Source organism: Bos grunniens, chromosome 10 (assembly GCF_055505025.1).
Source record: "Bos grunniens cultivar Pamir isolate PY7600 chromosome 10, Bosgru_T2T1.0, whole genome shotgun sequence".
NCBI lineage: Eukaryota > Metazoa > Chordata > Mammalia > Artiodactyla > Bovidae > Bos > Bos grunniens.
The window spans coordinates 32,979,018-32,993,344 of NC_141174.1; the positions used below are offsets into that span (position 1 = coordinate 32,979,018).

At 41.2% G+C, this 14,327-nt stretch overlaps 1 protein-coding gene across 11 annotated transcripts in view; it reads left to right on the forward strand.

Annotated features, from left to right (window-relative positions):
• The window catches only part of ARMH4 (armadillo like helical domain containing 4), a 156,984-nt gene that overhangs the window by 57,184 nt on the left and 85,473 nt on the right, over window positions 1-14,327 (forward strand). For 7 of the 11 annotated variants that reach the window (XM_086320521.1, XM_086320519.1, XM_086320520.1 and 4 more), the window contains one exon: window positions 10,192-10,446. The exons of the other annotated variants lie outside the window; for them this stretch is intronic. In XM_086320521.1, coding sequence (XP_086176647.1) covers window positions 10,192-10,446 — 255 coding nt within the window. The remainder of the gene's footprint in view (window positions 1-10,191; window positions 10,447-14,327) is intronic. 11 annotated transcript variants of the gene reach the window in all.

The following is a 14,327-nucleotide window of genomic DNA, read 5'->3' on the forward strand; positions in this document are numbered from 1 at the left end:
GGTTAGTGGTAAAAGAAGACGACTTTTTTCTTTCATCCCACACATCAATCAGGGCCCTTCCTTTTCTGATGATGTAAAAATTATATACTACTCAATCTGGTGTTTCTGAAGAAAGTGCTCCTTGGTTTTATCATCTGACTTGGAGTTATATGTCTCATGTCAGGCATTTCAGGTGGGGGAGGAGAAAGAAGACTTTACCAGGGTGGGTGATTACGGGAGAGATCGAGATACCTTGACCTAAGCAAGGTCCTCTCAATTGTGTTGTGAAGGCTGCAACCGTGGCCTAGATTTGCATAGATGCAGCTCTCTTTTCAGGATACAAAAGGATGGAGGAAGATAACTTTTGAGGTTCCTTTCATTATTTTTATAGCTCTGTAGTCCTCCTCCCACAGCTTTATTGATGTATAATTGACAAACTGTAGGATATTTAATGTGTACACCATGGTGATTTGATATACATATACATTGTGAAAGAATTTCCACCATGAGATTAACACATTCATCATCTCACATGTTTACCTTTTTAATTTTTGGTGAGAACATTTTAAGTTCTCTTCTCATAGCAAATTTCAGTTGTACAATATGGTGTTATCAGCTGTAGTGACCATGTTATACATTAGGTCCTCAAACTTTATTCATCTTATAACTGAAAGTTTGTATCCTTTTACCAATTCTTCCTCTTTTTACCTCCATTCATAGACCCTGTCAATCACTTTTCTAGTCTTTGTTTCTATGAATTAGACTTTTAATTCCACATATAAGTGATACCATGTGGTATTTGTCTTTCTCTGACTTATTTCACTTAGCATAATGTCCTCCAGGTTTATCTATGTTACAAGTGACAGGATTTCTTTTTTTTTTTGAAGGCTTAAATAATATTCCACATATATACATACACACACATACCTGCAGGTATAATATAAATTGCATAATATGAATAATATCCCATGTATATAAATATTTAATAATATATACCACATCTTTATGCATTCATCCATTGACCAGTACTTAGGTTGTTTCCATACTGTAGCTATTGTGGATAATGCTGCTGTGAACTTGGAAGTGCAGAGATCTGTTTGGGTTTAAGGTTTCATTTCCTTTGGATATATACCCAGAAGTGGGATTTCTTTTGTGTGAAAGTATTAGTCACTCAGTTGTGTTCGACTCTTAGTGACCCTTTGGACTGGGGTCCACCAGGCTCTTCTGTCTGTGGAATTCTCCAGGCAAGAATACTAGAGCGGTTAGCCATTCCCTTCTCTGGGGGATCTTTGCAACCCAGGGATTGAACTCGGGTCTCTCACATTGCAGGCATATTCCTTATCATCTAAGTCACCAGGGAAGCCCCTGGGATCATATAGTTAGCTCTATTTTAGATAACGAATGAAAACCTACTGTATAGCAGAGAACTCCATTCTATACCTAACTCTATACCTAAATGGGAAGGAAATCCAAAAAGAGGAAATGTATGTATATGTATGGGCTTAATAGCCCAGATCTGAAGTTATTGATATTTCTCCTGGCAGTCTTGATTCTAGCTTGTGCTGCATCCAGCCCAGCATTTCTCATGATGTCCTCTGTGTATAAGTTAAATAAACATGGTGACAGTATACAGCCTTGATGAACTCCTTTTCCTCTTTGAAACCAGTCTGTGGTTCCATGTCCAGTTCTAACTGTTGCTTCCTGACCTGCATACACATTTCTCAGGAGGCAGGTCAGGTGGTCTGGTATTCCCATCTCTTTCAGAATTTCCCACAGTTTGTTGTGATCCACACAATCAAAGGCTTTGGCATAGTCAATAAAGCAGAAGTAGATGTTTTTCTGGAACTCTCTTGCTTTTTTGATGATCCAGTGGATGTTGGAGGTTTGATCTCTGGTTCCTCTGCCTTTTCTAAATCCATCTTGAACACCTGGAAATTCATGATTCACTTACTGTCGACGCCTGGCTTGGAGAATTTTGAGCATTACTTTGCTAACGTGTGAGATGAGTGCAATTGTGCGGTAGTTTGAGCATTCTTTGGCATTGCCTTTCTTTGGGATTGGAATGAAAACGGACCTTTTCCAGTCCTGTGGCCACTGCTGAGTTTTCCATATTTGCTGGCATATTGAGTGCAGCACTTTCACAGTGTCGTCTTTCAGGATGTGAAATAGCTCCACTGGAATTCCATCACCTCCACTAGCTTTGTTTGTAGTGATGCTTTCTAAGACCCACTTGACTTCACATTCCAGGATGTCTGGCTCTAGGTGAGTGATCACATCATCGTGATTATCTGGGTCATGAAGATCTTTTTTTGTATAGTTCTTCTGTGTATTCTTGCCACCTCTTCTTAATATCTTCTGCTTCTGTTAGTTCCATACCATTTCTGTCCTTTATTGTACCCATCTTTGCATGAAATGTGCCCTTGATATCTCTAATTTTCTTGAAGAGATCTCTAGTCTTTCCCATTCTATTGTTTTCCTTTATTTTGTTGCATTGATCACTGAGGAAGGCTTTCTTATCTCTCCTTGCTATTCTTTGGAACTCTGTATTCGAATGGGTATGTCTTTCCTTTTCTCCTTTGCCTTTCGCTTCTCTTCTTTTCACAAGTATTTGTAAGGCCTCCTCAGACAACTGTTTTGCCTTTTTGCATTTCTTTTTCTTGGGGACGGTCTTGATCCCTGCCTCCTGTACAATGTCATGAACCTCCGTCCATAGTTCTTCAGGCACTCTGTCTATCAGATCTAATCCCTTGAATCTATTTCTCACTTCCACTGTATAATCATAAGGGATTTGACTTAGGTCATACCTGAATCATCTAATGATTTTCCCTTTCCCTAACCTGCATCCCTATGCAGATGACATCACCCTTATGGCAGAAAGCAAAGAAGAACTAAAGAGCATCTTGATGAAAGTGAAAGAGGAGAGTGAAAAAGTTGGTTTAAAACTCAACATTCAGAAAACTAAGGTCATGGCATTTGGTCCCAACACTTCATGGCAAATGGTGGGGAAGCAACAGAAACAGTGACAGACTTTATTTTTTTGGACTGCAAAATAACTGCAGATGGTGACTGCAGCCATGCAATTAAAAGACACTTGCTCCTTGGATGAAAGGTTATGACCAACTTAGACAGCATATTAAAAAGCAGAGACATTACTTTGCCACAAAGGTCCATCTAGTGAAAGCTATGCGTTTTCCAGTAGTCATGTATGGATGTGAGAGTTGGACTATAAGGAAAGCTGAGCGCTGAAGAATTGATGCTTTTGAACTGTGGTGTTGGAGAAGACTCTTGAGAGTCCCTTGGACTGCAAGGAGATCCAACCAGTCCATCCTAAAGGTAATTAGTCCTGTATATTTATTGGAAGGACTGATGCTGAAGCTGAAACTCCAATACTTTGGCCACCTGATGCGAATAACTGACTCATTGGAAAAGACCCTGATGCTGGGAAAGATTGACGGTGGGAGGAAAAGGGGATGACAGAGGATGAGATGGTTGGATGGCATCACTGACTCAATGGACATGAGTTTGAATAAACTCCAGGAGTTGGTGATGGACAGGAAGGCCTGGTATGTTGCAGTTCTTGGGGTTGCAAAGAATAGGACACAAATGAGTGACTGAATTGAACTGAACTAAATGACCCAGATAACCATGATGGTGTGGTCACTCACCTAGAACCAGCAGTCCTGGAGCATGAAGTCAAGTGGGCCTTAGGAAGCATTACTATGAAAAAAGCTAGTAGTGGTGATGGAATTCCAGCTGAGCTATTTCAAATGCTAAAAGATGATGCTGTTAAAGTGGTGCACTCAATATGCCGGCAAACTCAGCAGTGGACTGGTAAAGGTCAGTTTTCATTGCAGCCCCAAAGAAGGACAGTGCCAAAGAATGTTCAAATACATTGTGCTCATTTCACATGCTAGCAAGTTAATGCTCATAATCCTTCAAGCTAGGCTTCAACTATCTGTGAACCAAGAACTTCCAGATATACAAGCTGGATTTAGAAAAGGCAGAGGAACAAGAGATCAAATTGCCTACATCCATTGGATCATAGAAAAAACAAGAGAATTCCAGAAAAAAATCTACTTCTACTTCATTGGCTGTGCTAAAACTTTTGACTGTGTGGATCACAACAAACTGTGGAAAATTCTCCAACAGTTGGTAATACCAGACCATTTTACCTGCCTCCTGAGAAGCTTGTATGGAGGTGAAGAAGCAACAGTTAGAACTGGATATGGAACAATGGACTGGTTCAAAATCGGGAAAGGAGTACGTCAAAGCTGTATATTGTCACCCTGCTTATTTAAGTTATATGCAGAGTACATTGTGGGCTGGATGAAGCACAAGCTGGAATCAAGGTTGCCAGGTGAAATATCGATAACCTCAGATATGCAGATGACACCACTCTAATGGCAGAGAGTGAAGAGGAACTAAAGAGCCTCTTGGTGAAAGTGAAAGAGGAGAGTGAAATAGTTGGCTTAAAACTCAACATTCAAAAAACTAAGATCATGGCATCCAGGCCCATCACTTCATTGCAAATAGATGGGGAAACAATGGAAACAGTGACAGACTTCAGTTTCTTGGGCTCTAAAATTACTGCAGTGACTGCAGCCATGAAATGAAAAGACGCTTGCTCCTTGGAAGAAAAGCTACAAGAAACCTAGACAGTATATTTAAAAGCAGAGACATCACTTTGCAGATAAAAGTCCTTATAGTCAAAACTATGGTTTTTCCAGTAGTCATGTACGTATGTGATAGTTGGACCATAAAGAAGGCTGAGGGCTGAAGAACTGATACTTTTGAATTGTCATGCTGGAGAAGACTTTTGAAATCACTTGGAAGCATGGAGATCAAACAAGTCAATCCTAGAGGAAATCAACCCTGAATATTCACTGGAAGGACTGATTCTGAAGCTGAAGCTCCAAAAGTTTGGCCACCTGATGCAAAGAGCCAACTCATTGGAAAAGACCCTGATGCTGGGAAAGACTGAGGGCAAGAAAAGAGGAGGAGAAGACAGAGGATGAAATTGTTGGATGGCATCACCAACTCAACGGACATGAGTTTGAGCAAAGTCTGGGTGATAGTGAAGGACAGGGAAGCCTTGTGTGCAGCATTCCATGGGCTCACAAAGCATCGACATGACTGAGCAACTGAACAACAACCACCTGGCTTCCCAGGTGGCTCTAGTGATCAAGAACTTGCTTGACAATGCAGGAGACATAAGAGATGTAGGTTTGATCCCTGGATTGGGAAGATCCCCTGGTGATGGGCATGGCAACCCACTCCTGTTTTCTTGCCTGGAGAATCCTACAGACAGAGGGTCTTAACGGGCTACAGTCCATAGCGTTGCAAAGAGTCAGACATGACTGAAGTGACTTAGTATGCATGCATGTATATGTATGGCTGATTCACTTGGTCATACAGCAGGAACTGACATAGCAGTGTGAAGGAACTATACTCCAATTAAAAAAAATAATAATGATAAAATTAAAAAGAGCTAACCAGCTCTGGTTAGCTGGCTATTTTTAATTTAGAGTATAGTTACTTTGCATTGCTATGTCAGTTCCTTCTGTATAGCAAAGTGAATCAGCCATGTGTATACCTTTATCCTGTCTTTTTTGGATTTCCTTTCCATTTAGGTTAACACAGAGCACCAGGGAGAGTTCTCTGTGCTATATAGTAGATTTTCATTAGTTATCTATTTTATACATTGTAGTCTATATATCGGAGAAGGCAATGGCACCCCACTCCAGTACTCTTGCTTGGAAAATCCCATGGATGGAGGAGCCTGGTGGGCTGCAGTCCGTGGAGTCACTAGGAGTCGGACACGACTGAGCGACTTCACTTTCACTTTTCACTTCTATGCATTGGAGAAGGAAATGGCAACCCACTCCAGTGTTCTTGCCTGGAGAATCCCAGGGATGGGGGAGCCTGCTGGGCTGCCGTCTACGGGGTCGCACAGAGTCGGACACGACTGAAGTGACTTAGCAGCAGCAGCAGCAGTGTGTATATGCTGTCTTCCATGATGGCTTAGACGGTAAAGAACACGCCTGCAATGCTGGAGACCCGGGTTCGATCCCTGGGTTGGGAAGATGCCCTGGAGAAGGGGATGGCAACCCTCTCCAGTATTCTTGCCTGATAAATCTCATAGACAGAGGAGCCCGGTGGGCCATATTACATGGGGTCACAAAGAGTTGGACACGACTGTGTGACTAACACTCTACATTTCCATAGTGTGTGTATGTGTCAGTCTCTGCCTCCCAATTCATTCCACCCACCCCTTTCTACTTGGTATCGTGCCCTCTCTGTTTGTGTCTCTGTTTCTGCTTTGCAAATAATACCATCTGTACCATTTTTCTAGATTCCACATATATGCATTAGTATACAGTATTTGTTTTAGCTCTGTATTTTAAAGAGGAGGAGCTAACTGAACACATTGAGGACCAAGTGTAAGTTATCCTTGGTGGTTGGTGGTGGTCAGAGGACAATGGTTCAATGATAAAAGCTGGAAATCGAGGGCTCAGAGCTCTGGCTTCGCCTTTGCATTCTCAGGGGGTCAGAATCATATTGTCATGATATTCCTATCAAGAACAACCCTCTAGGTTTGTGGAGAGGAAAAGTAACTAAAAGTGATTTTACAAAGTTTAAAAATAAAATAAATTTTCTTTTTAGCTCATCACCAATTTCTGTCTACAGGAGGATGGTCAGTAAAATTTTCAAAAAGCCTTAATGATTCCTGATAGTTTTCTCCATAAAATCCAGTGACTCTGTTACTTTTTCCTATCCGCTGTCCTTCTCAGCTTCTCTTTAACTGGAGTCCCTGGCCCATCTTTTTTCCCCCTCCAGCTTTATTGAGATATTAATGACATATAACATATATAAGTTTAAGATGTATAAGGTGATGATTTGATACCCACACACATATATGTATATATATTGTAAAATTATTACTGCAGTAAGGTTAGTTTACACTTCCATTCCCTCAAGTAATTACCAATTTTTGGTTTGGTGATACTATTTGAGATCTATTTTCTTAATAACATTCAAGTATATAATGCAGTGTTGTTAATCATTGTCACCATGCTTTAGGTTAGATCCTGAGAAATTACACATCATATTGTTGGGAGTCTGTATCCTTTTCTGGTTCATCTTTATAATCATTCTCTTCACACACAATCTACTGCTCCTTCCTTAGTTGAGCTCTCCTAGCAAAACTTGGCCCTGGTTAAATGTCTCTGCCTACTCCACTTATCCACCCACCCATTCAGTGATGTGGCTGAAGAAAAACACACTGATCATCTTAGTATGGTTTGCTTTAAATTTATAACATTACCAATGGACTCACGTGGACTCATAGGGTTGCCTGGCAATCTGACCACATCCACCAGTTTTGTATTTGACCAAGGAAAGAAATATGACAGCTTTCACATGCTCCCTGCCCCAAATCTAGCCACCGGCCTGCACCTGTGACCCTGCAGAGGTGGGTGTGTCCAAGCTGGCCATGCACTGCATTGTCTCCCCTCTCCGTAATAGCAGAGAAGCCAGTCTTATATGGTGGACACTGTGTGCCAGGCTTAGTTCTAAGTACCTGATATATTAACTAATGTAATCCTTACAACAGCCCTGTGTGGCAGGACTCACACCAGTTTTACAGTAAGGGAGCTGAGGCACACCAGAATTCAGTAATTTGTCTGAAACCACTCAGCATAGTAAGTTAAGTGGCTCCGGAGTCCTTGTGTGTCATCTCTCTATCACACCTCATCTCTCAGGACATTTCTCCTACTGCTCTTCCCTCCGCATCATCAGTTCACTCCTTTCTGCCAGATCTTATCAATTACAGGCAAATTCTAACAGTTTCTGCTTTCAGAACCTACCCTTGAGCCCATATCTCCCTCCAGCTATCCCCTAATGTCCCTGTTCTCTTCTCCAAATTTCTTGTGTTTTCTCTACTTATGTCTGCTTCCTTTTCCCCAATTTACTTTAGAAGCACTTCAGTCTGACTTTTGTCCCTACCATTCCAGGAATACAACTTTTGTCAAGTTCAAGAATGACTTCCCAAATGTCTAAACCAGAGGGACAGTCGTCGTTTCTTACTCAGCCCCCTACTCAGAAATGTTTTCTTCTCTTGTTTTGGTTTTCTCCTGCGGTCACTTCTCTGTCTCCTTTGCTGGATCTCCCCCTGCTGGCCAACCTCTAAATGTTTGATTGTCCAGGGCCTGGGCTGGCCCATTTCCCTTTCATCCACTCTCATTCTCTTGATGATCTCAGTCAGTGTCAAGGCCTTAAATATAATTTATAAGTTGATGACTCCTAGGTTTTTATTTCTAGCTTTGACCTTCCTTAGACTTCCAGCATTTCCATTTGGCTGTCAGAGGCACAAGTATCACCCAATTAATATATTTCACATAAAATTCTTGATTTGTCTCTTTAGTTCTCATTTTTAATAAAGTGAGATATTCCTCTCACATCCCACATTGTAATTATCAGCAGGGCTCTACCTTCAAATTACATCTCAGGTCTGATCACTTCTCTCTTTTTCTAGGACTACACCCTCATCTGAAGCATCATCATCTATTCCCTGGATTTTTGCAATAGCCTCCTGTGGGTCTCCTTGCTTTGTTTCTTGCTCTAAGATAACCTGTTCTCCACCCTGTAGCCAGTCATTCCTTACAAATCTGCTTTAGATGTGGCCTCTGCTTACCCCTGATTTCCTTACTTCATGTATTCTGTCTTGTCACTCACTGCCTCTCAGCCCAATCTTCTTTGCCATTCTTTGAACACAGGCTTTGCCTTTACCATTCCCCGTCCTCCTCTGCTGGGAATCTTTAATGATCTAAATTAAACAAAAGAATTCATTATTTTGGTATGATCTCTTTTCAAACCTTACCTTATTAGAAAAACTTCCCTTGATCTTGCTATCTAAAATAGTAGCACCTGGCATTTTCTGTCTTCTTGCTGGTTTTAATCAGAGTGCAGTATATTGCATATCTATTTATATATCTCTTTGTTTGCTGTATGTCTCCTGAGTGACATATCAGCTCCATGAAGGCAGAGACATTATTGTGGTATTCCTAGTGCCTGGAACTAGGTGCTTGATAAATATTTGTTTAATTTTTGGAATAGGGGCAGGTATTAAATCCTATGAAGGTAAAGGATATATAAGAATGAAAAAGATTAGAAGTAATATTTTTAAGTTAAGAAAATCTGTAAATGATAGCTGAAAAGGAGAAAATTGTCTGGAAGAAGGAGAGTCTCCGAATTCTTAGGTGGCTTTAATCCTCTGTTTTCTCTTCAGCCTTTGAAGAGAGTTCCATGTTACGGTCACCACTGTGTTCAGAGCCAAGAGGGAGAACAAGGAAAAGGCCTTCAGTGGATTTTGTGGGCCCTTATGGAGGGTTTCAGGGGTGCCTTCATAATGTGGATGGGAGTTCAGAGTATTCCTAGAAAATTAACATACGTGAAATAAAATGAAATTGGGGATCTTATGTTCCTTAAACCTACACCTCTTGAAGCGTCACAGATGGACATATTATGTACTTAACTCATATGATGCTGGTAATGATAGTGATTTTTTCTCACATGTTTCTTTTCTGACTGTCCTTGACCAATGTGTCATTTCCTGATCCCCTTTAGAATTGGATTGAGAACGCTCATGTGACCTTTCCCCGTTTCTTGGGTCCCTCCTGTGTAAGGAGAACAGATGCAGGAGTGGATTAATGTACCTCTCAGTTAACATTGTTGTGAGTTCTATTCACTGATGTGGAAGAAGAGCAGAAAGAAAACTATGTCAACATAATGAATTCTCTTGTTTAGTATTATGAGATAGAAAAAGACTGGAACACTTCTTTTAAATTCTGTTAGTATTTCAGTGAGCTTTCTAACAGACAGATCTGTAATGATCTCCAGAAAACAGGAAGATGATGTTTGCTACCCTTTTAATTATAAATATGACATTAACAAAAATCCCTATTACCTGAACTTTAACTCCCAATAAACATGATGCATGATAATTATCTGACATAACTGTGGTTTTGAAAGTTTAAAATGTAGGTATAGGGTGGGCATGCAATCCCTCAAAGCTCTTCTTGCTCAACTTTAATGATAAAATATGTTTTAACAAGCCAGTCATGTTTATTTTGTAGTGTTTGGGTCATTTCAAAAGATTCATTTGTGTGCACTGCCTGTATTTCTTCATGTCCCCTTTGCTTTCCTCTTTCCTAGAGGGAGAAGATGATGAAGATGAAGAGGATGAAGAGGAAGAAGATGAAGAGGAAGAAGATGAGGAGGAAGATGAGGAAGATAAAGATGCTGACTCCCTGGATGAGGCCTTGGGTGACACCGAGCTGCCTGGGTTCACGCTCCCTGGCATCACGTCTCAGGAACCTGGCTTAGAGCAGGAAAACGTGGTCTCTTTGGAGGGAGTCACCTTCCAGGTGCCAGATGCCATCCAGTGGGAACAGCAGAATCAGGGCCTGGGTAAGAGTCATGTGTGTTTCTCTCCTTCCTCCCTCCCCTCATCTTACTTTTCTTAGGCGACAACTTTCTTTCATTGGCATTGATGATGGAGCAAAATGGATTTTCTTTTTATGGATGTTTCATTTTAGTTCTCACTTCTTTCTCCGATATGTTTATATTTATGCTCTTCAGTAGCCAGGTTCCAGTCTCCATCTGCCTGAAGAGCACGGTTACCTTAATTTTTGGAAAGAGTTCCATCGTTCCTTCCCAGCTGGAGGACAGCTGTTGGCTCTGGGAGGACTTCCAATTGGGACAGAATTGTGCGTAACCAGTCAGCTGCCCAAAGTGTCATGAATGCACTGGAGTCAGAAAGCAAATCTATTTTGTGATCCCCTCCTTTTAGAATTTCCTCCCTGGGGAAGTTCTTCCTTCACTTCTGGGTGAGCTTTTAGCCATCCCAATATGTTTCTGCTCATTCTTGTGGTTGCGTTTCATCATCAAATATAATCTCTTTTTGTCACTTGGTGTCCAGACAACCCCAAGCTTACTCTTTCTTGGGCATGGCCTGGAGTTTTGGCGAGAGACTCTCTGGAGGCAGGCTGACCCCAACCTTGATACTCTCTTGTGGTCAGCAGGGATGCTCCTCTGTCTCTTCTTAACTTTTTCTGGAGAGATACTGTTTAGCTCTGGGTGATTGTTTGAGGCCTCACTCTGTTGACCTGAGGGGAAGTGACCTCTGCTCCAAAGAAATCTCCTCCCTGAAGCTCTCTTGATCTTTAAAAGGCCCAAGGATACCTTCAGTGCAGCAGAGGTTTGATTTAACAGTCATATAACCAGTGTTTAGAGTATTTCATTGAAAATTTGGATGTTGATCTCAGATTTTGCTCTGGAATATCATACTAGTGTATCTTGGTGCCTTGGTTGAAACTTTCAATTTAGAATCTTATTAAATATGATTTCTTAAAGATTGTCCTTCTCTCCTCCTATGAAAACCCTTTCAGATTAGCAGTGAGAAAGGGTAAGTGCATGTGCATTATAATGAGTATGGAGTGGGGAAAAATCACATTGTCTGTTTATCACAGGATTGAGTAGTTTAAAAGCTCTCTTGCTTTTTTAAAAGCTCAAACTGAAGTTGGTAAAACCTTTAAAGATTTGCAGTCTACGGAGAAATCTTTCCATAATCTCTAAAACTAAGGAACATGTGTAAGGATCTTTAATGTCATCTTCTCTTCCCTTATAGTTTTTTTGTGAGCTGTCCTTTTGATGTGGTTAATTAATTTGTCCAAAAAGCAGAACCCCTACTATGTTCCTTTGTAAGGTGTTGGAAACACAGAAAAAAACAAGGCAATGCTTTTTCTTGATTAGAGCAGAGCCCATTCGTAAAGGTTGCAGCGCAGGATGGTGATAAAAATGGGTTATAGGAGGGCAGAGTAGAAGTGTAGAAGGAGGCCATCTAGAGTCGCTTGGAGAGTTTAGAGCTGTCACCTGAAGGATATATAAATAGGAGATAGCTTGCAAGGAAAAGAAACCAAAGAAAGAACATACGCAAAGGCATTGGAGGGATGAAAGAGCATATACAGATGGGCTGGCAAAGAATGTTGTTAAGTGGGTAAAAAGAAGTTCTAGGAGATATAATAGCAGACAAGGTTGGAAAGGTAAGCAAGGATGCATCATGAAGAGCTTTGACTGCCAAGAGGTTTTCACTTGTCCTTTATGAAAACTGTTCTGGTGATGGTGTGGTGGAGGAGGAGGGGAGGAGCATGAGATTGGGGAGAGAGAAAAAGGCCACTTCTGAGATCCGTGAAATGTCTTTGTGAGACATAAAGAACATGAAGTAAGGCAGAGCAAGTGGGATGAATGGAAAAGAGTCAACCTGAGAGCTTTTGTCATAGGTACTAATGGATTTGGGGGATTGAGGAAAAAGAGAGGGAGAGTTGAGGATGATTTCTAGGTTTTTAGATTGGGTGAACAGGTGGAGAGTGATGCCTCTGACGAAAAAAGGGAATAAAGGGAGCAATATGAACTTGGCATTTTAGGGAGATGATGAGCTAGTTTTGGGCATGTTGAATATGAGGAGCCTGTGAGGTGTCCAGGAAGGTCTTAGATTTTGTGTCTTGAATTTAGCGAAGAGGACTGGGACTGAGAAGTTATTCTGGGTTTACCACCCTCTGCTGCTGCTGCTGCTGCTAAGTCGCTTCAGTCGTGTCCGACTCCATGTGACCCCATAGACGGCAGCCCACTAGGCTTCCCCGTCCCCGGGATTCTCCAGGCAAGAACACTGGAGTGAGTTGCCATTCCCTTCTCCAGTGCATGAAAGTGAAAAGTGAAAGTGAAGTCGCTCAGTCGTGTCCGACTCTAGCTACCCCATGGACTGCAGCCCACCAGGCTCCTCCATCCATGGGATTTTCCAGGCAAAAGTACTGGAGTGGGGTGCCATTGCCTTCTCCTATCACCCTCTAGGTTGGCATAAAGGTTGTAGTTGAAATGTGGCTGGGATTTCCTGTGGAGTGTGCTTATGGTAAAGAGAGGAGGCGATAAAGGATGTGTTTCCACTGGGCAGGCAGACGGTATTAGTATATGTGCATACAATGCTATATTTACTAAGTTATTTTCTGAACAAATTTGGCATGTAATTGGGCAGTAATTACTTTAAAAAATATACCAAGTGAAACTGCTAAAACCTCATAAGTATATCAAAATATTATCAAAGTATTACAAAACAAACACAAACACTGACCTGGGGACACGTGAATAAATATTTGGTCTCTTCAGGCCTGAACAGGCCTGAAATGCACCTGTTCCACCACTGGTTGAAATGAATGAAATAAAATGCAAAATACCAATGTAACTTATTATAGAGGTTAAACACAAAAATCTACACGTCAAGTGACTCCTCAGGTAGTAGATTTATAACATGAAAGGATCATGGATGGTTGAACAGTCTTTTAAATATGGATTGGGTGAATATTCAAAGACTGTATCCCATTCCTGGAGAGAGGGTTGTTTTTGTACCCTCTCTGTAGGGAGAAGTACTGCAGGGAGATCATATGGCCTCTATTCCTGGATTGTGGTCTAGGAAGCCAATTTCCACCACTTGGAAAGTTGGCATACCATCTATGATAATGATAAGCAATTGGAGGAACTGTGAATCTTAGAAAGATTTGTAGAGGCTACAGTTCAAGGCTAACGTGATCATTTGAGCTCTAGCCTTACCGTGTTCCTCAACACAAATTTGCCACTGAAAAGGAGCCAAATTTTTAAGAAATCAACTTTATTGAGGTATAAACTATATACAGTAAACTGCACTCAGAGTATGCAATTCGAGTCTTGTACACATCCATACAGCCTCCATCTCATTGAAAATGCAGAATTTCCATCACTTCCCCTTTTTCCCCCCAGTTATTCCTCATGTCCTATGCAGTCCATCCCTCTCTCAGTCCTCAATCCCAGGTAACCACTGATCTACTTTTAGTACTACAGGTTAGGTTGCATTTTCTAGAATTTTATATACGTAGAATCATGTAATACATACTCTTATGTGTCTAGCTTCTTTCACTTAGCATAATGATTTTGAGATTCAACCATGTTGTTGTCTGTATCAATAATTTGTTCCCCCTTTTTAAAATTAAAAAAACCTTATATTTATTTGGTGACATCATGTCGTAGTTGCAGCATGCGGGCTCTTCGTTGCGATGTGTAGTCTTTCCTCTAGTTGCAGCATGCACCTAGGCTTAGTTGCCCCGAGGCATGTGGAATCTTAGTTCCCCACCCAGGGATCAAACCTGCATTCCCTGCATTGGAAGACGGATTCTCAATCACTGGACCACCAAGGAAGTCCCTAATTTGTTCTGGTTTTGTAGCTGTGTAGTACTCAACTGTATGGATATGCTACATCTTGTTTA